At 44.6% G+C, this 25,696-nt stretch overlaps 1 protein-coding gene across 1 annotated transcript; it reads left to right on the plus strand.

Moving 5' to 3' along the window:
• Positions 1 to 417: 417 nt before the first annotated feature.
• On the plus strand, positions 418 to 21,128 carry LOC126980235 (multiple epidermal growth factor-like domains protein 6). Its single transcript, XM_050829865.1, has 27 exons — positions 418 to 602; positions 2,566 to 2,677; positions 4,179 to 4,214; positions 4,466 to 4,594; positions 5,550 to 5,675; positions 6,131 to 6,259; positions 6,395 to 6,517; positions 7,258 to 7,383; positions 7,723 to 7,848; positions 8,232 to 8,357; positions 9,115 to 9,243; positions 9,370 to 9,501; positions 9,641 to 9,766; positions 9,872 to 9,997; positions 10,519 to 10,644; positions 11,315 to 11,440; positions 11,911 to 12,042; positions 12,832 to 12,954; positions 13,224 to 13,352; positions 13,536 to 13,661; positions 14,027 to 14,149; positions 15,278 to 15,403; positions 16,356 to 16,481; positions 17,079 to 17,204; positions 17,952 to 18,074; positions 18,977 to 19,105; positions 19,891 to 21,128. Exons 1-27 carry the CDS (start codon positions 480 to 482, stop codon positions 20,028 to 20,030), a joined length of 3,324 nt encoding a protein of 1,107 aa, XP_050685822.1. The 5' UTR covers positions 418 to 479; the 3' UTR covers positions 20,031 to 21,128.
• The last annotated feature ends 4,568 nt before the right edge of the window (positions 21,129 to 25,696 follow it).

Below are 25,696 nucleotides of genomic sequence, written 5' to 3' on the forward strand. Positions count from 1 at the left end.
GTAATTGAACTTATAAATGAGAGTGTATGCTTGGATCCTATCCTTGCCTATGGCACTGGTCCGCAGAATTTTTTTCACTTGCTCGACTGGTCCGTGGCTTTGAAAAGGTTGGGAAGCACTGTCCTATGCATCGGCACGCTGGCATGGTTATGTTAGGCTTCCTTAGGTTGGTTCATTTTCATCATTACTTCGGTACTATTTGCTTGTGTAGAGCTGCGAGGCGTGCGAGGGGTGAGATCGCTGGGAAGGGGCGGTATGGAACGAACGATTCTTTTCGATATTTTTCTCACAATCATAAATAACGCTGTTACACAATTATACATATAGTGAACTCACATGCAAATGGTTCGTACATAATGGTAACAGGTGTGGCGGGGAGGGCTTGGGGACAAGTGCCACAGGTGTATTAGTACGGCCCGCAGCCCTCGCGCAGAGCAGACGGCAAGAGCGGAGCCTGTCAGCCACTGATTGGAGATTCCATGCTTACACTCTTGTTCGAGAGGCTCACAAGGGCGGCCGTGATCATGGCTGCGCGTTGGTGGTTCTTGGTGCTCCTGTCCGCGACTGTTCAAGCTGCTCACTCGCACACTTATCAGCCGCAGGTAACGTTCAAAATGTATCATTATCTTCTTAGACACGAACCTCTACTCATTATCTAAAGAAGCTTAGCACGTGAAAGTGATGCCCCTTTCAGATTTTTTATGGTTACCCTTCCTTACCTAAGTTCTAATGTCGTATGTCAGCCAAGTCACATTCCGAAGGTGATCTTGTGCCCTGAGACTGCTAACACCCCCTGCCCGGCTAGAGCAGCGCTTATGGTATCGACACTGAAACGGTACCGCTAGAGTATCGATACTGAAACGGTACCGCTAGAGTATCGATACTGAAACGGTACCGCTAGAGTATCGACACTGAAACGGTACCGCTAGAGTATCGATACTGAAACGGTACCGCTAGAGTATCGACACTGAAACGGTACCGCTAGAGTATCGACACTGAAACGGTACCGCTAGAGTATCGACACTGAAACGGTACCGCTAGAGTATCGACACTGAAACGGTACCGCTAGAGTATCGACACTGAAACGGTACCGCTAGAGTATCGACACTGAAACGGTACCGCTAGAGTATCGACACTGAAACGGTACCGCTAGAGTATCGACACTGAAACGGTACCGCTAGAGTATCGACACTGAAACGGTACCGCTAGAGTATCGACACTGAAACGGTACCGCTAGAGTATCGATACTTAAGCGGTACCGCTAGAGTATCGATACTGAAACGGTACCGCTAGAGTATCGACACTGAAACGGTACCGCTAGAGTATCGACACTGAAACGGTACCGCTAGAGTATCGATACTTAAGCGGTACCGCTAGAGTATCGATACTTAAGCGGTACCGCTAGAGTATCGATACTGAAACGGTACCGCTAGAGTATCGACACTGAAACGGTACCGCTAGAGTATCGATACTGAAACGGTACCGCTAGAGTATCGACACTGAAACGGTACCGCTAGAGTATCGACACTGAAACGGTACCGCTAGAGTATCGACACTGAAACGGTACCGCTAGAGTATCGACACTGAAATGTTACCGCTAGAGTATCGATACTGAAACGGTACCGCTAGAGTATTGACACTGAAATGTTACCGCTAGAGTATCGATACTGAAACGGTACCGCTAGAGTATTGACACTGAAACGGTACCGCTAGAGTATCGATATTTAAGCGGTACCGCTAGAGTATCGATACTGAAACGGTACCGCTAGAGTATTGACACTGAAACGGTACCGCTAGAGTATCGATATTTAAGCGGTACCGCTAGAGTATCGACACTGAAACGGTACCGCTAGAGTATCGATATTTAAGCGGTACCGCTAGAGTATCGACACTGAAACGGTACCGCTAGAGTATCGATATTTAAGCGGTACCGCTAGAGTATCGACACTGAAACGGTACCGCTAGAGTATCGATATTTAAGCGGTACCGCTAGAGTATCGACACTGAAACGGTACCGCTAGAGTATCGATATTCAAGCGGTAGAGCTAGAATATCGACACTGAAACGGTACCGTTAGAGTATCGATACTTAAGCGGTACCGCTAGAGTATCGACACTGAAACGGTACCGCTAGAGAATCGACACTGAAACGGTACCGCTAGAGTATCGATACTTATGCGGTACCGGTACTTGACGGCGCTAAAGGTACCGATACTGTACTCTACCGCTCTTTTTTTTTTTTTTTCGTGTGTGTGTGTGTGTGTGTGTGTGTGTGTGTGTGTGTGTGTGTGTGTGTGTGTGTGTGTGTGTGTGAAAAAGCCAGGTTTTAGTTCCTTGAGAGAGAGAATGGTGTGTGTGTGTGTGTGTGTGTGTGTGTGTGTGTGTGTGTGTGAGAGAGAGAGAGAGAGAGAGAGAGAGAGAGAGAGAGAGAGAGAGAGAGAGAGAGAGAGAGAGAGAGAGAGAGAGAGAGAGAGAGAGAGAGAGAAAATACGTATGGGGCCCTTCCCGCCTATATCTAATCTGTTTCATTTATCAAACACTCATGACTTTTTTTTCTAACTTTCAGGAAAACTTTTCGTGCTCCGACCTCGGCGGCACGTGCATAGCAGAAGACGACGAGTGTTTCGTTAAGCTTGAGGGCACTGTGGACTGTCCCGAGCGCTGGTGCTGCCTCGGCCGTAAGTCATGACACCAACGTTGCCAGATTGTCGTACTCAGAACATCGCAATTGTCAGTTATAGGGACCGAAACTTTTCTACCCACACAGATAACGAAATTCCAGTTAAAGTTATTATTAAACTCATTACTTATACATATATTATCAGTTCTAGGGACCGAAACTTTTCTACTCACACAGATAACGAAATTCCAGTTAAAGTTATTATTAAACTCATTACTTATTGGTGTCTGTTTGCGATAGCTCATGACACCAACGTTGCCGAATTATCGTACTCAGAACATCGCAATTATCAGTTCTAGGGACCGAAACTTTTCTACCCACACAGATAACGAAATTCCAGTTAAAGTTATTGTTAAACTCACTACTTACTGGTGTCTGTTTGCGATAGCTGTGAGTCAGAAACCGGAAAATACGATGTGCTGAGTTGCTGAGTACGATAATCTGGTAACGCTGCATGATGACACCGTTCTTTACTGCCGGTTTTCTACTTTTTATTCTTATTCTTTTTATTATTGTTCTCCTTTACTTTCTCCTTTCTTCACTTTCCTTGTCTTTCTTTTTTTCCCTTTTCTTTATTATTTTCTTCGACTCTTCCTTTTTGTTATTTTCCTTTCCGGAGAGACAATAAAGCCCGTATTTCTAAACATATCGCCACCTCAGTTCCCGTTTGAAAAGCCTCTCGTAGAAGTCGCTGGGGTGTTCACGGACTGTTCTGTAATACTAATGATAGTTTTGCAGGGTTTCTACATCTTGAAAGGGAAAACATCCATGAAAACCAGGTTAATCTTCTCTGTGGCCTTGGGAAATATTCGTAATGGGAGCTCGATACGTTTAAGGGCCATATTTTTAAACTTTTCTGCGCCCAAGAACACACAATTTACTAGTCTTTCGTGGGAGTTTAGGGCATTTCCAGGGGTACTTTTATAACCCTGGTGGTAGTTTGACCCTTCTTCTGTGCCATGAACCTTAAAAACACTCATGAAAAGCAGATTGATGCCCTCTTTGACGTTTAGAAATAGTTGATGTGAGAAGCGATGGTGTCTTGAAATACGACCCTAAGCCCCGTTCACACTGTGCCGACTCTGGGCCACGACTACCCACGACTCTAGGGTACACGAGGTCTTGGGTGTTGATGTGAAAGGGTCGGGCATGTCTTGAAAGAGGTCTTGAGACTGTTGCCGAATGCTGTGCCGACGTCGTGACGCGAGTCTGGAGTCGTGAGGGTTAGCACGACATGCTGGCAACTAGTTGGCCGAATGTCCCAGACAGTCGGCAAGACACCAAGACCCCCGCCTTCTTGGAGCGTGGGAACCAACTTGTCAAATGGAAAAGTCGCTGTGTTGTCGTGGCCCAGAGTCGGCACAGTGTGAACGGGCCTTTAAGAATATTGATCTAAGTCTGCATGCTGAATTTGCGTTTGGCTTTTCCTCTCAAATATCACAGCAGAGCCTCTAAATATGATCAAACTTTTCTTACTCACTGTATTCTTTTTCTTGCAGAACTCGAGAGTGATGCCCTGTTAAGCGGTGACGGGGGTAAGAATCTGATTTTGAATACGTACTTAAAAAATTCAGAGCCGAAGCTCACATTTTAAGCCTTTCGTAGGAGTCTTGGGCATTTCCAGGGGTAGTTATATGAGCCTTCTGATAGTCTGCCCATTTTCCTGCACCATGAACCTAAAAAAACACGCATTAGAGCCCAATAGATCTCTCCGGGCTTTGGAAATAGTTGCTGTGAGGCGGGAAGTGCCTGAGAAAACCGACCTCAGAGATTGTTTTCTTTCCAGTTTGTGCCCAGAGGAAGAAATGTCGGAGGAAGGGAGGCCAGTGCAAGGTAGCGTGCTCCCTCCACGAGAAGCTGATTCAGAATGGATGCAAAGGGAAACACTGCGTCTGTTGCGCTCCGCTGCCCGAAGGTAAGTTGATGGGCCAGTCCCTTTCACACTTGCGGGCAAGGCCCGCGTCCGCCCTTATAACGCGGACGCGGGCCTTCCCGCGTATCCTTTCAGACGGCGCGGGAGAAAACTGGCCGCCACCCGCACGAAGGTGGAAGGAGGCAGGAGAAAGACAGGAAAATGTAATGAAAACCAGAGAAAGCACGGTCATCTGGAGGAAAGGAGAGACAAAAATAGAGATGGAGGAGGAAGGGAGACAAAAAAAATAAAATTGATAAAATGAAAGACCAAAAATTAAGATAGATGGCAGAGTAGAAAGAGAAAATGGAAAAAGAAGAGAAGGGAGAAGGAAGCTGAGGAAGTAAACACGAGGGAGAAGAGCATCAAAATTCTTCCTATAAATAATGTTAAAAATAAAAAGTGAAACAGGAATATGAGCGCACAACAAATCACATTGAAATCAACCAGATTACTGAATGAGTTTTCCTCGGAGAGATGTGCGGGCCGCCGTGTGAACACACACATTGAACACTGTACACTTGGCTGCTATGCGCGGATGCGGGCCCGCAGATGACCCAAGGGGGGCCTGCGTTGACTTTCGCCCGCGCCGTCCGCGGCGTGTGAAAGGTTCCATAGAAAACATCAGTCATAAGCTGACGCGGGTCCGCGTTATAAGCGCGGACGCGGGCCTCGCCCGCAAGTGTGAGGGGGTTTAAATATCTACTGTCATTAACGGAACAAAACTAAGGATACATTCTCTCTCTTTCTCTGTCTCTCTTATCATTCCCCTTTGTGCCGCTCTCTGTATAACGTGCATGTACCCGCTATCTTTGTCTTAACTTCCATTACCACATGCTTCAGCAAGACTTCAGCCGACAGATGCCACCAAAAACAGAAATCGGTTTAATTGGTTTGGTCGTCCCTTCTACACGAAACGCCTCATATGTATGTCAATGTTCTCCTCCTTTACCGGCAGTGTGTGAGGATCAGTCTCTCTGCGAAGACGGTAGAGGCCAATGCAGAGTGTCCTGTTTGATCGGGGAAACGGAGTCATCTAGCAGCTGTGGCGTCAACTGCAAGTGCTGCCTAGCCTTAACTGATGGTAGGACCGCTTCTCTTGCTTTATTTCCTACTGTGTCACTTTGGTGTTTGCTTGTAAAAGGTGATATGTTCTTTCCCAGTCACATGTGTATAAAATATTAATGTCAACTCATTGGCTGCTAACTATAATATATGAAGTGCGTAACTTTTTTTAATATTTTCACATCTCTCTATTTTGCTTGTATCTTATCATCAAATTTGCCATGTAGTTTTGTTTTTTACGGCACGGGCTGAAGATCAAGGTAAATAAAAACAAGTGTTGGATGCAGAGGTGCGTAGGGCATTGATAAATACTATGTGAAATGCGAATGAGTACGTGAGGTGCAAGGTGCTGGTCAGTCCCTTGCACAACACTTAGGTAAGGCCAGCAGGATGTTTGCGACTGATCAAGCAGCCAGAGGAATGGACAGCGCACCACACCTATCTGTGTTTCCCACCCATCCTATCGCCCTACAGTGTGTCAGGACCACCACCCGTGTGATCAGGGGCGAGGGCAGTGCCGCGACGCCTGTCTGGTCGGGGAGACGGAGAAGGCGGGCGGCAAGTGTAGCTGGGGCTGCAGGTGTTGTGTCACGCTGTCTGAAGGTAGGAAGATTTCAACTCCATTTTGCGTCTCTTTAAATTAAAGTTCGGGGCATACTATTGCTGCGCATTTCCTCCGTGCAGACACGTGTGGGTAATAATGCCTTGATAGTACAATGCCGTGATGCCTTCCACCAGAGTGTGCCGATGTGGACACGTGCGTCAGGGCTGGCGGCGAGGTCAAGAGCCACTGCAACGAGGCGGAGAAAGAGGTGGCGGGGGGCTGCTTCGACAAGTTCTGCTGCTGTGCTCCACTTGACGGTAATCCATACAAAAGGCCCTCTCATAACAGCCTCACTAAGTAGTTCACAAGTGTGCAAATGTTTTCCCAGTGTCTTCCAGCTCTCTGATGTTAGCGAACGCCATACCATCTGTCTGCCCTGACGTCAGCCTATGATCCCACTTTGATGCTCTGGTAGTCCATAGGTTACTCGATTATACCTCTCTCTTTTTTTTTTTCTTTTGTCGAACGGGCTTTCTTGTTATCGTTTTTGTTATTTTACTTTTTTTTACAACAAAGGAGACGGCTCAAGGGCAACAAATAGACAAAATCCCATAATAGACAAAAGTAAAGAGTAGCCAAAAGAGAGGCCAATATCGGGTGGCTGTCTCCCTTGCTGTAAAGAAAAAAATGGTGGCAAACTCTAATCCATTTCTTTTCTTGATCGATATCAGGATAGCTTCAACTTTTGTCTATTAGCCCCACAAAAACACAAAAGAAAGTTGGTCCAAATGTTAGATTCTAAAGACAACGTGTGATTGCCAATTTCGATTTCATGCAAGTTACCAGACTTGGCCAAACTTTCCATTCAGGGCCACCCAGACGAGTTTGGTCCACGATCCTGTTGGCGTGCAAACAAACCCACAAGCCTATGAAAGCTATGAGCACCAAATACGAACATCCAGCCTCGTAGGGGAGAACAATTCTTGGCTTGGCTGGTGTACAGAGCATGTATGTACACGTTGACCCTGCCATGCCCTTCTTCCCCTTCCTCTGTCAGTGTGTGGGGACAAGGCGGCGTGTAACAACGGCCGCGGCCACTGTCGCCCCAAGTGCTTCGCCGAAGAGAGAGCGAAGATTGGCCACTGTGGGTCCGGATGCTTATGTTGCGTGGCCCTGCCCAACGGTAAGCTACGGTAGTGTGTGTGTGTGTGTGTGTGTGTGTGTGTGTGTGTGTGTGTTTCAACAGATTTTCACCCTCAAGGCTCAGAAGAATAAGGTGTGAACTGTGAAATCTCAATACTATAATGATATGATATTCTTTTCCGTGTTAATGGAAAGCTGAGTTGTTAAAAGCTTCCTGGGCTTTTCAAAATATAATACTGTCAATTCTCCTTCCATATTCTTCATTACTTCAGGGACCATCAAATACAAACAATCTTGGCTTGGAAATGGTAAAATGATAAAGATTAATTAAGAGAAACACCCCGGGCACTGCTTCAACTCGCGGCCATTCCCTTTCCAGAATTTGCCGAAGCGAAGAGATGCGTCGAGGCAGGAGGTTCGATCAAGGCCCACTGCGCCGCCACCGAGAAGGAGGTGGCTGGAGGCTGCTCGGGTACCAACTTCTGCTGCTGTGCCCTGAAGGACGGTGCGTGTTTTCCTTCTCTTGTGGCAGCAGCAGCATCGCCCTGTCCCTAACTGAACTATTTACAGCGTTGCCAGATAAAATAGAACCAAAGCATGAAAATTTGACCATATAGTACGATAGCAAGTAGGGCATCCACAAGGTCCTGAGAGAGTAATATAAGCATATATTCTTAAACACAGCGGCACACACACTCACATTCCTTAGAGGTTGAGGTTGTGGGTATTTAGATGGGTAGTTTTAAGAGCCTAGTGATAATGTGACAAGGCTTCTGTACCACTACCATGGAACCCGACTAAGCTCCGTTGTGGACCCTTTGAAATAGTTATTGAGGGGGGAGAATGGGTCTGAGGACATAGGACATAATTATTTTGGTCTTTATGCAGCCTGCAAGGCCAAAGCAGGATGCAGTCACGGGCGAGGTACCTGCAGGAGCGCGTGTAAGGACCACGAGCAAGCGACCAGCGACAACTGCGGCGCCTTTTGCAAGTGCTGCGTGGCTACGTTTGAAGGCAAGTCTCATCTGAAGGTTTCGATCGTTACTGTGGAAAGTCCTGGTCCCATATTCTTGAACAGTCTTAGACATACTTTACTTTACTTACTTACATACATCTGAAGGTTTCGATCGTTACTGTGGAAAGTCCTGGTCCCGTATTCTCAAACAGGCTTACACATACTTTTGAGGCTGTGGATGATTTTAGGAGCCTAGTAATGGCTTAACCCGGTTGCAGCAGGGATCATGTTTCTTAATGGTTCCTCCTAGCGAGAAAAATGAGAAAAAATCACTTCTCACACAAACCATTTCATAATATATACCAAAGCATTTGTGATCATATTATATATCATCTATTTTTTGGGGGTTATATCATGGCACAAATTAGGCCCGTCGCTGCTACACGGTAAGACCACAAATTTGGCCCGTCTTTTCTACACGGTAAAGCCACACATTTGACCCGTCGCTGCTACACGGTAAGACCACAAATTTGGCCCGTCTTTTCTACACGGTAAAGCCACACATTTGACCCGTCGCTGCTACACGGTAAAACCACAAATTTGGCCCGTCGTTGCTACACGGTAAAGCCACAAACTTGGCCCGTCGCTGCTACCGGGTTAAACAATCCCCTATATCGTGAACCTAGAAAAACACTCATGAAAACCCAATTTATCTCCTTTGAGGCCTCTGGAAAGGCTTGTGAGACCTGAAAGCGTCTTCGACTTAACCTCTGATTTTACTCTTGGCATTCTAAACCTTCTGCTCTGTCCCTCCAGAGTGCTCCCCGAAGACGGAGTGCATGGCTGCCGGGGGCCACTGTAGCGTCCAGTGTCCGCACGGGAGTAAGAAGATCAAGAAGGCCTGTCACGGGTTCAAGTGCAAGTGTTGTGTTCACCCAGCAGCCGGTAGGTAACGAGGTCTCAGACGTGCTTCAATCATTCAGTAACAGATAGCACAGACGAACCCATGGAAGCTCGGAGCACCGAATACAAATAGCCAAACAAGAGCTAACCGGTTCTAATTCATTTCAGATTTGCATTGCCAAGCCCAACTAGCGTGTGAGGGAGGACTTGGGCATTGCAGAAGTGAATGTAACAGATGGGAGGACGAGTTGATAGGGAGATGCGGAAAGTTCTGCAAGTGCTGCGTGCCGAGGATCGAAGGTAAAGACTGTACCCGGCGTGTGCGGGGCGTGTGACTTATTGGCTGAATAATGAGATTGCGTTAGGTTTGCTAAGGCGAGGTGGGGCGAGGTGAGATCAGGTTCAAGAGTGGGGATTCCACTCTCCACTTGCTTGACAGTTCTCATCGACCTCAAGAAGTGCACGCAGGAAGGGGGAGCTTTCAAGGGGTCATGCAGCGACGATGAAGAAGAGCTGGGAGGAGGATGCTCGTCCCCGAACTACTGCTGCTGTACCACCAAAAAAGGTGAGAAAACTGCATAGACTTGTTTTATGGTATGTGAGAGAGAGAGAGAGAGGGGGGGGGGCTCTCTCTCCCAGGGTCTCATTACTGATCGTTTCACACTCACAGTTTGCTCCGTGAATCCCAAGTTCGGCAGCTGCCCAGGGCAGTGTCGCCCGTGGTGTGAGGCGTGGGAGGAAGAGAAGCTCGGCGGCTGCAGCCCCAACTGCAAGTGTTGTGCGGACAAAAATGACGGTAAGGACTGGAGGCAAGGAGTCCAGAGCAGTGGGTTTTAAACTGGGGGGGCATGCCTACCAGGGGAAAGTTAGTGATTTCCAGGGGCATTGCTGTTGTTGAAATATCATTGTAACAAGAGAGTGCGCTAATACTGAGAAGTTTATGAAAAACAGAAATATTACTGCTTTTAACTTTATTTTCTGTGGTCTTCTTAAGCTTACCATTGTTTAATAAATCCAGGAGGAAATTTTATCAATATGTGCAAGGGGGCTGGGAGGAAGGACCCATTCCTAGAAGGGGCATGGTAGTGCAAAGTTTACGACCCGCTGGTCTGGAGGGGTGCGAGCACTAGGGCCACACCACACACTAGAATGGCTTTATTTTTACGGGGAACCCGGACATAGATCTTTACGTGGTAGTACGAGCATTTTTTTCTTGTATACCACGAACAGGTGAATGCAAATGAGGTAATATTCGTTCCCTAAAACATGCATGGACAGTATGGTTATGTAAAGCTTTAATCTACTTTACCCCACCAGTCCTGAGCGAGGTGGACGAGTGCATGAAGGCGGGAGGACAGCTGAGGGCTCGGTGCTCCAAGGACGAGAAGGAGGTGGCCGGGGGCTGCTCCTCCAACGGCTACTGCTGCTGCGCTTCAACTGATAGTGAGTGTCCATGTTATTACTACTGCCACCACCACCACTACTACTACTACTATTACTACTATTACTACCACTACCACTACTACTACTATTACTACCACTACTGCCACCACCACCACCACCACCACCACTACTACTACTACTATTACTACCACTACTACTACTACTACTACTACTATTACTACCACTACTGCCACCACCACCACCACCACCACCACCACTACTACTACTACTATTACTACCACTACCACTACTACTACTACTACTATTACTACCACTACTGCCACCACCACCACCACCACCACCACTACTACTACTACTATTACTACCACTACCACTACTACTACTACTACTATTACTACCACTACTGCCACCACCACCACCACCACTACTACTACTACTATTACTACCACTACTACTACTACTACTATTACTACCACTACTGCCACCACCACTACCACCACTACTACTACTACACCACTACCACTACTACTAATAATAATAATAATAACAATAATAATAGTAAGTAATAATAATAATATGTGGAGCGGTCGCCTAGTAGTCAACACAGGTGCACTAAAGCCATGCCAAACCAGTGCCTCAAATACTACACAATTTTCTCTATTATAAACAACAATTATAATCCCTGCGTCTCCTTTGCGTGCCGTTTCAGAGTGTCTCGCCAACCCAACGTGTGCCCATGGGAAGGGGCGATGCAGGGCTGAATGCACCAACAGCGAGAAAGAGATCGCTGGCGGGTGTCACAAGGACTGCAAGTGTTGCGAGCCCTTCTCCGGTGGTAAAGCAACCCCCTCTATTAGCCTGTGCATGCCACCACTTTATGAAATCCAGTAACAACAGTCGAATCTTGTTGATCTAATTCCCATCGCATTCCATACTGTATTATCCTTGTAATGAACGTCATCATCACAAGTCATCACTAGTCCACTGGAAAAGAGGGATTTTTCAATGTTTTCTGCCTCTCTGAAATTAGTCTCTGTCCTCCTGTCTGTCATATCGTCCCTCCACCGACCAAATATAAAAGCTACAGTCGGTCCCCTGAAGAAAAAAGTTACAAGAAGGAGAATATTATAAGGAGAAGAGTACATAATTTAGTCACCCCAACTGATAGAAGAGGCACACGTGGTCCCCTAAAAACACTTTGCTTCCCTGCCTGCCTTGATGTTTACGATTCCTGAGCTGTCACCGTTACTCTGGTTGTCCATCCGTTGCTCTGATGCCGACCGAATCACTTGCCTTTCCCCGCAGTCATCACGGTGAAGGAGTTGGATGCGTGCGTGAGGAAGGGAGGCGCCTACAAGAAAAGGTGCAGCTCTGAAGAAAAAGAGGTCGGGGGACGATGCTCCGTAAATGAATTCTGTTGCTGTGTGCCAATCAACGGTTAGTAATGTTTGGTGTATCTGCTCTGCCTGATTATCTTCCAAGACATTTATTTTTACTAGAATGTCATGTCAAAAGATGAGCATGAGCTGTTTGTGGGAATTAATACTTAAGATTTCATTGATTCAGTCATGCCTCCAACAGGTCTACGCCTAAGGTTTAGACTTCTAACAACTTATTACCAAATTCTTATAACATGCAAAGGAACGCAGCCTGTGCTTCCTTCACAATGTATATCCATATCAGTCGAAGTGGATGTACACTTGGTGAGGGCCCCAGAAAGCTATATAGGGTTTGGGAACATGAAAAGAGGCGGGAGAAGCTGGAGAACGTAAGCTTGACAAGAGGATCACCTAGAGGCAAAGTGAGAGGAAGGCGATGGGGAAACAATATACATTTTCTTTACAGCACAGAGAGCAACTCAAGGGCAACAAAATGAAGATGAAAAATAATAAAATAAAAAAAGACTGGTAACTGTTGCTTTCATATAGCGATTAGTATAGAGTGGCGAAAAGAGAGGTCAATTTCGGATGGAGAGGTGTCTGATACACTCTTCTTGAAAGGAGAACAGCGGGTAGTGACTATTCCGTAGGACAACTGCCTCAATCCTAGAAATAACGTGGTGGGGTGGTTGGAAGGGGAGGTGGGGGTGGTTGGGGTGTGTGTGGTGAGGAAGATGTAGAGGGTGGTGCGCCATTCCTTGATTCCCAAAGGTTGGCGGCACTAGAGTGAGGCACAAAGCTTAGAAATCAAAAGTATTCAGGACATCCCTATCATGTCCTCCTTCAGTGTGCCAGTCCCAGCCGGCGTGTGCTAATCAACGAGGGCAATGTCGCGAGCTGTGCAACACCTGGGAGGAGGAGAAGGGAGTGTGCGGGCCGGGCTGTACATGCTGCGTGGTGAATACAAATGGTAAGGACACCCATTCTTGTTGTTGTACCATGAAATCGAATGCACCTTGTCATCTTCAGTTACCGTCTATATACGCGTGTACACTGTACAAGTCCATATTACTAATGATGTTGTTGTTTTGGGGGCCGCCTAATCGTAGTTGTTATGGCGCCACCCATTAACCTACACTCAATCAGTCATTTTCCCTTTCACACTCTTCACCATCCCTTTCTCTCTCTTCCGCATCCGCGGCACAATGAGCAATGCACCCTCTACTGATTCTCCCTCAGTAATCACCGAGCTGGAAGAGTGTGTCCGGGTGGGCGGGGCGATGAAATCCAGTTGCAATGAGTTGGAGAAGCCGATGGCGTGGGGCTGCTCGTCCTCCAGTCGCTACTGTTGCTGTGTGCCAAGAGACGGTAAGGCAACTCGCCACTTCCTTGGCCCAACGCTGTACTTGCCCAAACCAAATAGCTCCTCAAATTTGTTACTTCGCTACGTGGGACCAAAGATTACAGAAATGTCTTATGTAGTATTTGACCGTGCTCCAAGTATACCGTACGGTGCCAATTTGGTGAAACACTCCTTTTGCCTTGTTTCAGTGTGTCAGCTGCAGCCGCCGTGTGCTAGTAACTTGGGACTGTGCCGCGCAGAGTGTGGCGGCGGCGAGAAGGAGAGTCTCTCGGGCTGCGGTGACCTCTGCAAGTGTTGTGTGCCCACCGATGAAGGTAACACCTAATAAAGGGGCAACTTTTGTACATTTGGAAGGGTCTGCTGAATTTTACTTTAATAAGGTACAATAAGAGCTTTCCACCGACGGCAGTTGTATAAATTTTCACCTGCGCAAAATATATTGTTTCAAAAATCTTTTGGAAAAGAATTCTCGTTATTTTTCTTCCAACTTTTTTTCCAATTTATTTTTTTTAGTTTACATAGCGAGGGGAGTCAATTAATTCTTCAATGTTGCATATTATAGCCGTAAGAGAACGACTACAAGTATGATATGACAGTTTTGCTAATATGTGGAAATTCAGTTTATAACAGGTAATAATAGGCATGGCTTGTGACTAAACATAATTCCATCACCTTACAGTCAGCTCCCAAGACATTCAAGAGTGCCACCTCTCAGGCGGATCTCTGAAGAGCGCGTGCAGCTCCAACGAGAGCCAGAAGGGCACCTGTACCAACACCCACTGCTGCTGCGTGCCAATCGACAGTGAGTGCCAATGCTCCCGAGCGATTTTGCACTTGTCATCGCGCCACAAGGTGCAGCTGGCATTGTTTTCACAGTCCTGTAGGATTTGTTATTATGAAGAGCAAAAGTAAATCATTCCTAACAGGTTTTTGCTCGTGAGGATTAACCCGTCCGCTGCGATTGGCACGGATTCGGCTTTCACTTGTAGCCTGGTAACATATAGTCCCAGGTCCTTCTTGGCCTTTGTGGTGGATAGTGGAGTGTTTCCCATGTGGTATTGGTATGCTGGATATCCTCTCCCAAGGTGCATGACTTTACATTTTTCCTCATTGAATTGTAGCAGCCACTTTTTGTTCCATTTCTGTAGTATGGTGATGTCTTCTTGTAGGAAATCCGCAGTCAAGGGGTTAAGAGTTTGATGGGTGTGTGTGTATTTACCTAGTTGCAGTTTTACAGGGCCTGGGCTTTACGCTTGTGTGGTCCCGTCTCCGTATCTACATTTATCCAACTTTTCCTTAAAGCTTTGCATACTTCTCGCCAATACTACATCCTCACTTAGTCTGTTCCAAACCTCTATACTACGCTACTTTGTGTGTGTGTGTGTGTGTGTGTGTGTGTGTGTGTGTGTGTGTGTGGATGCAGCTTCAGAGTGAAATGAGAAAAGTTATCACCCAAGAGTTTTTCTCAATGATAATAATAATAATAATAATAATAATAATAATAATAATAATAATAATAATAATAATAATAATAATAATAATAATAATAATAATAATAATAATAATAATAATAATAATAATAATAATAATAATAATAATAATAATAATAATAATAATAATAATAATAATAATAATAATAAGCCTTTACAACAGAAAATATTGAGGTCTTTTGTTATGACTATCTGAGTTTTCTCCACCTTCGTCCTCCTTTCGTTCCTCTCGTCAATCTGCAACTTTTGAGGTCTGTTGTAACGACTCAGTTCCGTTCATCTTTGCCCTCTTTTCCTCTCTTCACTGTGCCGTTCTTGAGGTCTCTTGTTATCGGACCCTTTTGTTACTGTATTCTTTTCCCTTTAAGCTGCTTCCCTTGCTGTACGACTCACTGCTTTCTTTAAAATCTTTGTCCTCGTTTCCTCTCGTCATTCTGCAGCCTGTCAGTCTCAGGCACCATGCGGGAACGGGCTCGGTGTCTGTCGGAATAAGTGCGAGTCTTCGGAGCAGGATTCCTACGGTGGCTGTGGATATGGCTGCCGATGCTGCCTTCCTTCTGATATAGGTAAAGTTTTGTTACAACTCTCAACATTCATGTATACTCACATTGTCTATGGAAAGGAAGGGAAACCATAGACTTTTGCTCTTTCTCTTAGTATAATTACTGAATATACTGAAGTAACTTTCTAAGGCTTGTTTAACCTGGTAGCAGCGGGGATCATGTTTCTTAATGGTCCCTCTAAGTGAGAAAAATGATAAAAAATCACCCCTCACACAAACCATTTCATAAAATATATCAAAGCATTTATGATCAGATTATGTATCATCTGTTTTGGGGGGTTTATATCATGGCACAAATTTGGCCCGTCACTGCTACGCGGTAAAGCCACAAATTTGGGCTGTTGCTGCTACACGGTTAAGGGGCTGATTTTAACATGTATAATATTTTCTGTTTTGCTTGTATTCATTCCTCAATTGATCGTGTAATCAGTGTTTCCACAACTAAACTGACCTTTGTGGGGACTTGAAACTTCCTGGATTGGACTTGTAATACAGCCCCTAAACTGACCTTTGTAGGGACCTCATACTTCTCGGATTGGACTTGTAATACAGCCCCTAAACTGACCTTTGTAGGGACCTGAAACTTCCTGGATTGGACTTGTAATACGGCCCCTAAACTGACCTATGTAGGGACCTCATACTTCTCGGATTGGACTTGTAATACAGCCCCTAAACTGACCTTTGTAGGGACCTCATACTTCTCGGATTGGACTTGTAATACAGCCCCTAAACTGACCTTTGTAGGGACTTGAAACTTCCTGGATTGGACTTGTAATACAGCCCCTAAACTGACCCTTGTAGGGACCTCATACTTCTCGGATTGGACTTGTAATACGGCCCTATATCTGATAACTTTATAAGCACTACAGAGAGAGTATTTGAATTTTTGGAAACTCATTTTTTCGTAAGCATCAAGACCAGTTAGCTTCCCTCATGTTTCCTTTACGTTCCTGCAGTGGAAGAAGTGCACAGTTGCCTGCTCCGGGGAGGCACAGTCAAGAAAGAGTGTTCTGACAATGAGGAGAAGTTCGGTGCTGGCTGCTCCACCTCTGAAGAACTGTGCTGCTGTACCCAGAGGCAAGGTGAGTGCTGCCAGTGCTTTGTTTTCATGATGGCATATCGTCAACCTCATAAAATAATTGCCTTCGTCATTTTTCAGCGATTTCCAGGTTTTTGTTCACATCCATTTTTCAACATGTGACGCCCATTTTTGTACAGTTGCCTTCATTATTCAGGGTTTGAGTGTTCTAGAATAGGCCTTTTCATTTCTACCTAAATCTTAAGCCAAATGAGATAATGACAGTTCTTTTCTGATTTCCTGAAAAGTAGAAAATAATGACTCAGGCGGTTTGTTAACGAAGGCGACGATATTATTTTGTAGACTGAATTTCTAACGTTAGTCTTATCTCAAGTGTAATACTCAATAGTGATAGTGCCAGTGCTTCGCTTTTATAATTCTAGCTGGATGGCTTTGAATTTCTGTCAGCCTCATCTCTCTCATCACTTTCACCGGCATAACGTAATAGTAATAAGCAATAGTAATGGCAACAGAAGCATATCAGTCTCGGCTGAAACCCTTCTCTGATTACATCGTACTGCCACAAGATCCAAGCTGTTTTAGTCTGTTAAATAACTTTGATTGTGATAATACAATACTGCATTTACTTACTTTCCTCCAGAATGTCACGCGTTCCCACCGTGCAGCAAGGGGAAAGGGATTTGTCGTAGGTATTGCGAAGACTCTGAGGAGGAAAGCCACGAGGGTTGTGGACACCAATGCAGGTGTTGCGTTCCTAAGATAGATGGTAAGTCTGTACACACACACACACACACACACACACACACACACACACACACACACACACACACACACACACACCACTCCAGTAGTTCAATCGGTTAGAGCGCCGCGCTGCAAGGATTCACGGCCAAACAGGAGGCGGTTCAAGCCCCGCTCAGGCCGGATTCTTTCCGTTAACTAGGAGTGGTTACTGTCCTCCTTGAGCAAGGGGGATGGGGTGTGTGGGGTGTGAGGTCCTGGCAGTACCCAGAGACTGACAATACCGCCAGAATTTTTTAAATCTAATTTTCTTTTTCGGGCAATGCAGAACGCTCGTATGAGTGGCTTATTATAATAATATTTTGTACATATTTCTATGATTCACTTAAGGTGTGAGGTCACAAAATAATCGTGGGAGTGTTCTGTGTATGTACAGGACTTTGACACATGCTTTTGAAATATTATCATCTACTGGGAGGAAAATACAATCAATTAAACTTTTTATCAGCAAAATCTAAAGGTGATCAATAATGGACATAAAGGTGAGTGACTAAGTTCCTCATGTTATGCTGTCAAGATATAGGAGACAGAGGCAGGCAAAGCCATGATGCTGCAGACATGGGATAAATGTTTTTTGACAGTGAACTTGAAATGAGGTGCAGTATTCCACTCCCTGTGCGCTTGTATTATAAACATGTTTTTTGTGCTAGCGACTTTGATAATCTCAAAAAAATATGTTTGTAAAAATTGCATCAGTTTCCTCGGTTTCCAGTGCAAGATGTTTTGAACTGCATCCTGGACGGAGGCTCGGTCAAGGAGCACTGCACCAAGTTTGAGAGGGCCGAATATTGTGACCATAAGACCGGGCTGTGCTGCTGCATTTTGAGGACTGATGGTGAGTGTAGCCGGGTCGTGTGTGTCAAAAAAGGAAAGAAATGTAAACTGGGTCAGCTTCGATTCTAAAAAAAAAAAAAAAAAAAAAAAAAAAAAAGTGTCATGTATTATAGTAGATATATCAAAAAGTCGAACACATAAATAACCAGACTCCAAAATTAAAACGTTGCCAGATTGTCGTACTCAGCCTCCTATGTTTGCCGATTTCCAACCCCAAAACTGCCTCCTCGACGCCAATAACTGCCTTCATATATAGTTATCGTTAAAATGGTTAATTATTGGTGTTTTGGGGCAATAGCTATGGCTCGGAAACCGGTAAATACGAGGCTCTGGGTACGACAATCTGCAACGGTGGCTCTTGCAGCACATAGTTTCCAAGGCCACAAAGGAGAGAAGTCAGTGTCTATATGAGTGTTTCTTGACATTCATGGTGCAGGAGTCTTGACCAACTATCACTAAGCTCATAAAACTACCCATAGGAATACTAAGACAACCTCTAGGAAAGCTTTATCAAATCACTAGTTCTCTGTTGGCCCTCACTTCCACAGTTCAAAGGATACCACTCATTTTTTTTACAAAGGAGACGGCTCAAAGGCAACAAAAAGGGTATAAAAAAAAAGCCCGCTACTCACCGCTCCCATTACTTTGGTTGTCTATCTGTTATCACGTCTTTCCATGACTAACGGGTGACTAAAGTAAGAGTGGCAGTCCAGGGGTTGCAAAACTCGGGTCCCACATGAAACGAGATGGAGAGATCAAATTAGATTCTATTACATGTCTCAGTAACCTCATATGTCTTTTCCTAATGATACTTAGTGATTATCTTCCAAGTTTCATTCCCTGTAACCATTTATTTTGCACTGAAGTGAAGGTGGTGGTGATACGCTCTATTCTACATTTCAGCGTGTCCACCCACGACGTCGTGTTTTGAAAGTGGTGGCATATGCAGAGAAGCGTGTTTTGTGTACGAAGAGACATCAGATACTGGAACATGTACCGGGGATTGTGATTGCTGTACACCTTCAGTTGACCGTATGACAGCTTTATTTCTCCATCTACCTACATTTCTAGCTACCTGTCTGTCTATCTGTAATGAGTGATGATGGTAAAAATGATAATAAGAACAACGAACAAAACCTAAAATTAATCAGTGAGTGCAGAGCGTAGACAAATCAAGTTGATAAACAAAAGGCAAAGACTTCACCGTCGTCCTCAGTTGACGTACATTACACAGGAAGGCTTTGAACTGCAAACTGACCATGTTTCTTATCACTCTCCAATGTTATCATAATACTGTCTTGCATTTTCCCATAACTTCACACAATAAAACATGCAATGGTTATTAAAGAGAGGGCAATACAATAGTCATTTAATCCAGAATGTAGGGGGTCGTGAACCCTCCGGACTATCAGATACTCCAGATAACAGGAGAGGAGCTCATAATGTTCAAAACACACCATGCCAACACACAGGCACAGCTGTATATAATGAACTTTATTCATTATATTAGCTGAAAGCTTACTATTTCCGACCATTTCCTTATTCAACAAAGTGTGTTTGTTACAAATACTACAGACATGCAAGGAAATTAAAACAATACCTACATACTGGACACTACACTACAACAACTGATATACGTGTGCATGTTCGGCCAGCTCACCACTGAACCTAAAACCCCGCACTGACCCAACTTGTTCATTAAACCCCCACATATACTGGACTGGTCTATAAGGTTCATTAGCACCAAAATTCATTATAATGAGGTCCCTAAAATTATGGGTTTACTGTAATACTAAACTAACTTTTTTTGCCACCAGCGGAGGACGTGAAGACCTGCCTCAAGGCTGATGGGGTCTTCAGATATAATTGCACAGAAGGCGAACAAACTGAGGATCCTCCTGGCTGCTTGACCGAAGAAAATTCTGAGGATTTGCTGTGCTGCTGTGTTCCATCATGAGTAGGTTATCTTTTTGTAACACATGAACATTTTAGCAGTGTTCTTCTTTATCATCAGGGGCGTAGCTAGGGGGGGGGCAAGGGGGGACATGTGTCCCCGGGCGCAGCATCTGGGGGCGCAAAATTGATGTTACATAATTACGAATGAATTTCAGAATTAAATGTTTTCCCCTCTCAGTTAAATGCCCAGAGAAATTGGAGATGTTCAGTGAAATAATGGACTGCCGAATGTTACTCAGGGCAAGGACTGATGTTAAGCTTTCAGCACCAGAGGACCTGCTTCGCCTCATTGTGCAGTATGGGGATGATGTATTTCCAAATCTGAAAGTTATGGTCTTCAGATCTTACTGACTGTTGCAACATCCATTGCTAGCTGTGAAAGGTCTTTATGTAAATTAAAACTTATATTGTCCTGCCTGAGATCATCCATGGGACAGGAAAGATTGTCAGCCTTGACTTTGCTGAATGTGGAGCGGAAGGTTACTGACAGCATAAATTATGAGGAACTAATCGATAAATTTGCAGCTGCAGAAGCAAGGAGAATTTCTTTGAAGCTCCATTTTTTTTTTTTTTTTTTTTTTTTACGTATTTGCCTATGGCACCGGTAGGCTTTCTTGATGGGGCCTGATGGGCGGCCCAAGCCCGACGTGGCACAAGCGTTTATAGTGATGCCATCTTGCATTGGCTCATGCTGCCCCCCGGAGCTCATCTTTAATCCAAAAATCTAGAGTCCGGGTTGATAGGTGGTCTTCTGGACAGCATGTGGGTTGTCTTAGGCCACTCGGCGGTGACTGAAAAATCCCGGCTTGTGTAACCGGGCGGGGCGCGAACCCGCGTCGTCCTAGACGCGGCGCTGTCACGCTATTCACTCAGCCACCGCCTCCCCATACATCAAAAGCCTTACATCAAACTATTTTTTTTTTACTTTGTTAATTTTTCAGGTTATTATATCTAAAGCAATGTTTTATGCTTTCACAATGTTATATGTATTTGACTACGTAATATTTTATTACAAAATAATTTTACATTGATTTTCATATATATTTTCTTGTCTTGATTTTGACCTTCTCTGTTATTCAATTATATCTTCGAAGTACCATTGTTGCCTTAATTATTCTACTTTATTCATACTCTTCATACCGCAAAAGTATGCCACAGGATGCAAGTTGTCCATATTCTAAAGCTATAAACTTTACGGGAAACCATGACGGACCCATTTATGGTTCATACTTTGTCACAAGGTGGCCAGGAGTGGGCACGAAAACTGACTTTGTTCCCGGGCGCTGAAAAACCTAGCTACGCCTGTTTATCATAGGCTGTCTACAGCACCGGTAGGCTCTCTTGAGAGGCCTGGTGGAGGACCTCAGCCTGTTAATGGCACAGACAATTTATATTTTTAATGGCTGCCATGATACGTGACACTGTTTTACACTAGTAGCATTACTATTTTTTATTATTATTTACATGCTAACAGCTCATATGAACTTGCTAAACTGTATACCTCCACACCTCTTGTGACCTCACTATACTTTTAGTGTCTGTCATCATAGACATAGTAGAGGGACATTTGGTGTGTCATAATGCTTGCTGTATACAGGTAGATGGAAAACTTCGCTACAAGCCCATGTAATTAGCTTGCTTAAAGTAGAACACTCGATGTGTACACTTTTACACATGTTACGAATTAGATTTTAGGACAAATATGCTATTTTCAACCTGATTACCACTTAACCCTTTCATTGCTAAACGCTCGCAGCGAGCGTTAGGTGTATTTGCTAGTGGTGCTAAACGCTCGCTGCGAGCTCCACCCGCACTCAAATCTCCCGCGTATGAGAGTGTTCCAACATTATTTTTCGCAACACAGGATTGCCAATTGAGTGGGTTCTTCACTAAATTTGGTGGAAAATCATATCAGCGCAGCACGGCAAATCTACGGACGAGTAACTGGTGGTTGTTCTTGTCCAATATAGCGGCATTTTTGCATAGCTTCACCTATCACCTGACTGATTCTTTGACCAAATAGTTGTAAATATTACAATTGGCAATACAACCTTGCCAGAATCTCAAGGAAAGATGTCCGCAGTTCCCTCAACATGGCTGATCATCCCGCACACACTGACGTAAGTTTTCACATTCATCACTCCCTGAGCAAGAAAGAAGAAGGAAGGATAACACATCCACACACAAAAAAGAGCAAAAAAAATCAACACTCATCTTCATTTTCAGTTACAGGATTGTCTCTCCTCCACCTAACACCTGCAACACAGAGTCAAAGGGTGCTTTCTTTACCTAACATTATCCCCGTTCAAACTTAACCCTTTCCTTGCTAAGCGCTCGCAACGAGACTATCCCCTCTGGTGCGCTCAGGCACCCCAGCGGGGGAAGGGGATCTCTTTTTATACAACACAGTAAAGCCTATCACATATATAGTTTCGTTCTTGAAGATGCTGAGACGATGGAATTTGATGTGGTACTTACATTCAATGGCCGTTAGAAAATTAGGATGACCAGGGATTGAGGACAGGGGGGGCAGAATTGTGGGCCGCCTCTGACCTCTTCTTGGTATTAATTGCTTCTTAGGTCATCCCAACGTTGCCAGATTGTCGTACTCAACCTCTTATGTAGTAGAATATCATCCAGTTGCTGATGGAGAAGGAGAATGAAATAAAAGTCATGGCCAAAAATGAAATACATATATTACCACTTATACAAAAAAGGAAATATATATGAACATAATTGATACTATAAATAACGAACAATGCAGAAGTTTTTAAGCATCAGGCAAAGTAATATGTTTTTGCCACTGAGGAAATGAAAATACCTCACTTTAGCAAAATTCTTCTGTTCTAGTGATTCTCAGCAAACTTGTCAACAAATATTTCTAAATCAAGGCTTTTAACTCGCCTGCTTTCAATTGACAAGACAGCAAGATTACCTAATCTCTCATTACCCATTGTATTTTTCAGTGTAGTTTTGATTATTTTCAGAGCAGAGAATTGCTTCTCTCTGCTGAAGCTGATGACACAGGTAGAACTACAGAAATTTTGGCCAGTGAGTTGCTCGCTCGGCTCCGGCTACAGGTGCAAGATGCACCCGTGATCCCCAACAAACTAGGCAGGGCCTCATGGCCTGAAGCCTAGCTCCTCTGCCAGGCTCTAACCACAGCCCCTCATGCCAACGAGCATGTAAACATTACAAATAAACAAAATGTACAACATTGTTTGCCCAACGCATTTACCGCATTTTCCATGGTCTGCTCTGTTCATCCTTCTGATATTTTCACTTTATCCCCAAATGTAGGCACCAGCTAGGACACAGATATAAAATTCAAATTCACCGTTGTCAGACTGAAGCTCGCAGATGATTTTCTTGAAGAGTGGTGACTGGTGAGAAGATGGAATTCTTTGCCCCTGGAGGTAGTAGATGCTCCCAGTCTTCCTGTGTTTAAATCATGTATAATCACACACTGTACTGTCTGGGGGTTAGGATGGCATGCTCCTCCCTTTTCCTTTGTTTACTTGCAACAATAAACTATCAATCAATCAATCCAGATACAACTCTTCCTCCATGACCATTCCTTGCAACAAGCTGCTGCCGCTCCTCTGCCCTTCGTTGCCTGCAATCCCACTAGTCGTTTTGTTTGGCTATATACCTCAGGAAGATACACTCAACCAGTCACTTTTTTTTTTTTTTTTTTGGTCTTTATTACGATGGTGGTGAGGCCCTAGCAGGTGAAAGTACCAGGTGAGAGTGCCTTTTGAATCGTTTGTCAGCGTGCATTGGTGGGACTCGAACTTAGGTCCATGTGCGGGCTCACCGGCAATTCCATGGGCATGTGGTATGTCACTCAGAAGTTGACCTGGCTCACTGGACTGTACAGGGCTGGGCACGATAACAGAAAACCTTATTCCCGATACCCGATAACTGATAATGAAAAACCTTATCGGTGATAACCGATATCCGTTAACTGGAGACACAAATACAGGCGATAACCGATAACCGATACCCGATGTAAATCCACAATTCCAATACTAGCTAGCGATGAGTCCGACAGGCGAAAACGATACTACTGTAATAAAAAAAAAAACATACATGAATTCGAATTTTCATTATTTGTATTTTAGAAAACTTACAAAACCTGAAAACCACACATTGACACAGCCTACATATGGACGGTAATGCTAGAAACGCCTGAACCGGTGTTGTGTTATTTGGCGTCCCCACCGTCAAAAGCTGGCGCTTTTGTTTACAAACACTGGTCTCTCGTGAACTGCACATGCTCAGACCAGCAAGCGTAGACCTGTACAGTCTCACAAAGCTTTTTAACCGTAATTAAGAATTGCTGGAAGGCTGAATCAGACATACAGTACCACTACCACCATCCTCGCTGTTTCTAGAACGACACTCTGTACGAGTTGTATTTATATGTACAGAGTGTCGTTCTAGAAACAGCGAGGATTGTGGTACTGTATGTCTGATTCAGCCTTCCAGCAACTCTTAATGTGTTAAAAAAAACTTTGTGAGACTGTACAGGGTTACGCTTACTGGTCTGAACATGCGCAGTTCACGAGACCAGTGTTTGTAATGACAATGGGACACCAAACAACACAACACCAGGTGCCTTCAATACCATGGCATGCTCACAAACGAATATGGTATATCAGTATCTTCATCTATTCAAAAGCCTTAGGCCTTGGTGCTCTTGCTCACCTTCAACTCTCTGGTCTTGGGGAGGCAGGGCAAGCAATCGAGGAGGTAGCTGTTACCAACCATCTTCTTATATTGAACCCACTGGTCAAGGAATGGCCAGGGTGACCGAAACTCAGGCTCACTAGAGTGACTACACCCCACTGACTCTCCTCGTGACGACGGTGACGCAACCGCCGTCACTACTTATTCAGTTATTCTCACTTATCACCATTAACACTTTAACATTCACTTCAGTAAAGAAGCACTGGGAACCGGAACACTGGCACTCTTCTTCTTCTTCTTCTTTTGACCTGTGCCGCTTTGTATCGCTTCTTAGGTCCTCGTCCTTTCGTTCCTCTTTTCTTCTTTTTCACTTATTCACACTTTTCTTTTCTGTATTACGTCACTTTCTTAAGTACTTCATCCTGAACTTAGGTTTTTTGTCCTTTTCTTTCCCTGGTTTGCTTGCCTATGTGCTTTGTTATTTTCCACTATTACACTTTCCACTCCACTTTCACTGCTCAGATCTTTTTTTTCCCAGCAACATGTCAAGGAAATTTTTGTGTGAGGTATTAATTTCACTGCTTCCTCCTTACTGCCATATAGTCCTAACACGGTACTTATTCCTTCATCTTCCTCCTCCAATCTGCTATGCCACTCCTCTTCCCCAATAATTTCCACCCCAGATGCCAATAGCCTTTGCCTCTCCTCTTCATACCTGTCACAGACCACTATCAGGTGCTCTATTATTTCCTTTTCCCCTATACACAAGCTGCAGTTTTGGTCCTGTTCGTCTCTACTTCTCCCCTTAACTTCTAGAGTTCCAGACCTTGCCTTGAACAGCAGCTTACTCCCCCAGTCTCCCCGGTACCAATTTTCTCTTTCAGGCTTTTGTTTTCTCCTGTACCATTTTAACGTCGACTTTTCTGCTGCTCCTGCTTGCCATTTTTCCAGGCCATTGGTGGCAATGCATTTCTT

Source organism: Eriocheir sinensis, chromosome 44 (genome assembly GCF_024679095.1).
Source record: "Eriocheir sinensis breed Jianghai 21 chromosome 44, ASM2467909v1, whole genome shotgun sequence".
Classification (NCBI taxonomy): domain Eukaryota; kingdom Metazoa; phylum Arthropoda; class Malacostraca; order Decapoda; family Varunidae; genus Eriocheir; species Eriocheir sinensis.

What these genes read in the sequence shown, in the direction of transcription:
- LOC126980235 (XM_050829865.1), top strand. Translation starts at nt 480, where the DNA reads ATGCTTACACTCTTGTTCGAGAGGCTCACAAGGGCGGCCGTGATCATG. An exon ending in TTGTGCGGACAAAAATGACG is followed by an intron (nt 9,998 to 10,518) that starts GTAAGGACTGGA and finishes TTACCCCACCAG; the next exon opens with TCCTGAGCGAGGTGGACGAG. An exon ending in TTGCGTTCCTAAGATAGATG is followed by an intron (nt 17,205 to 17,951) that starts GTAAGTCTGTAC and finishes CTCGGTTTCCAG; the next exon opens with TGCAAGATGTTTTGAACTGC.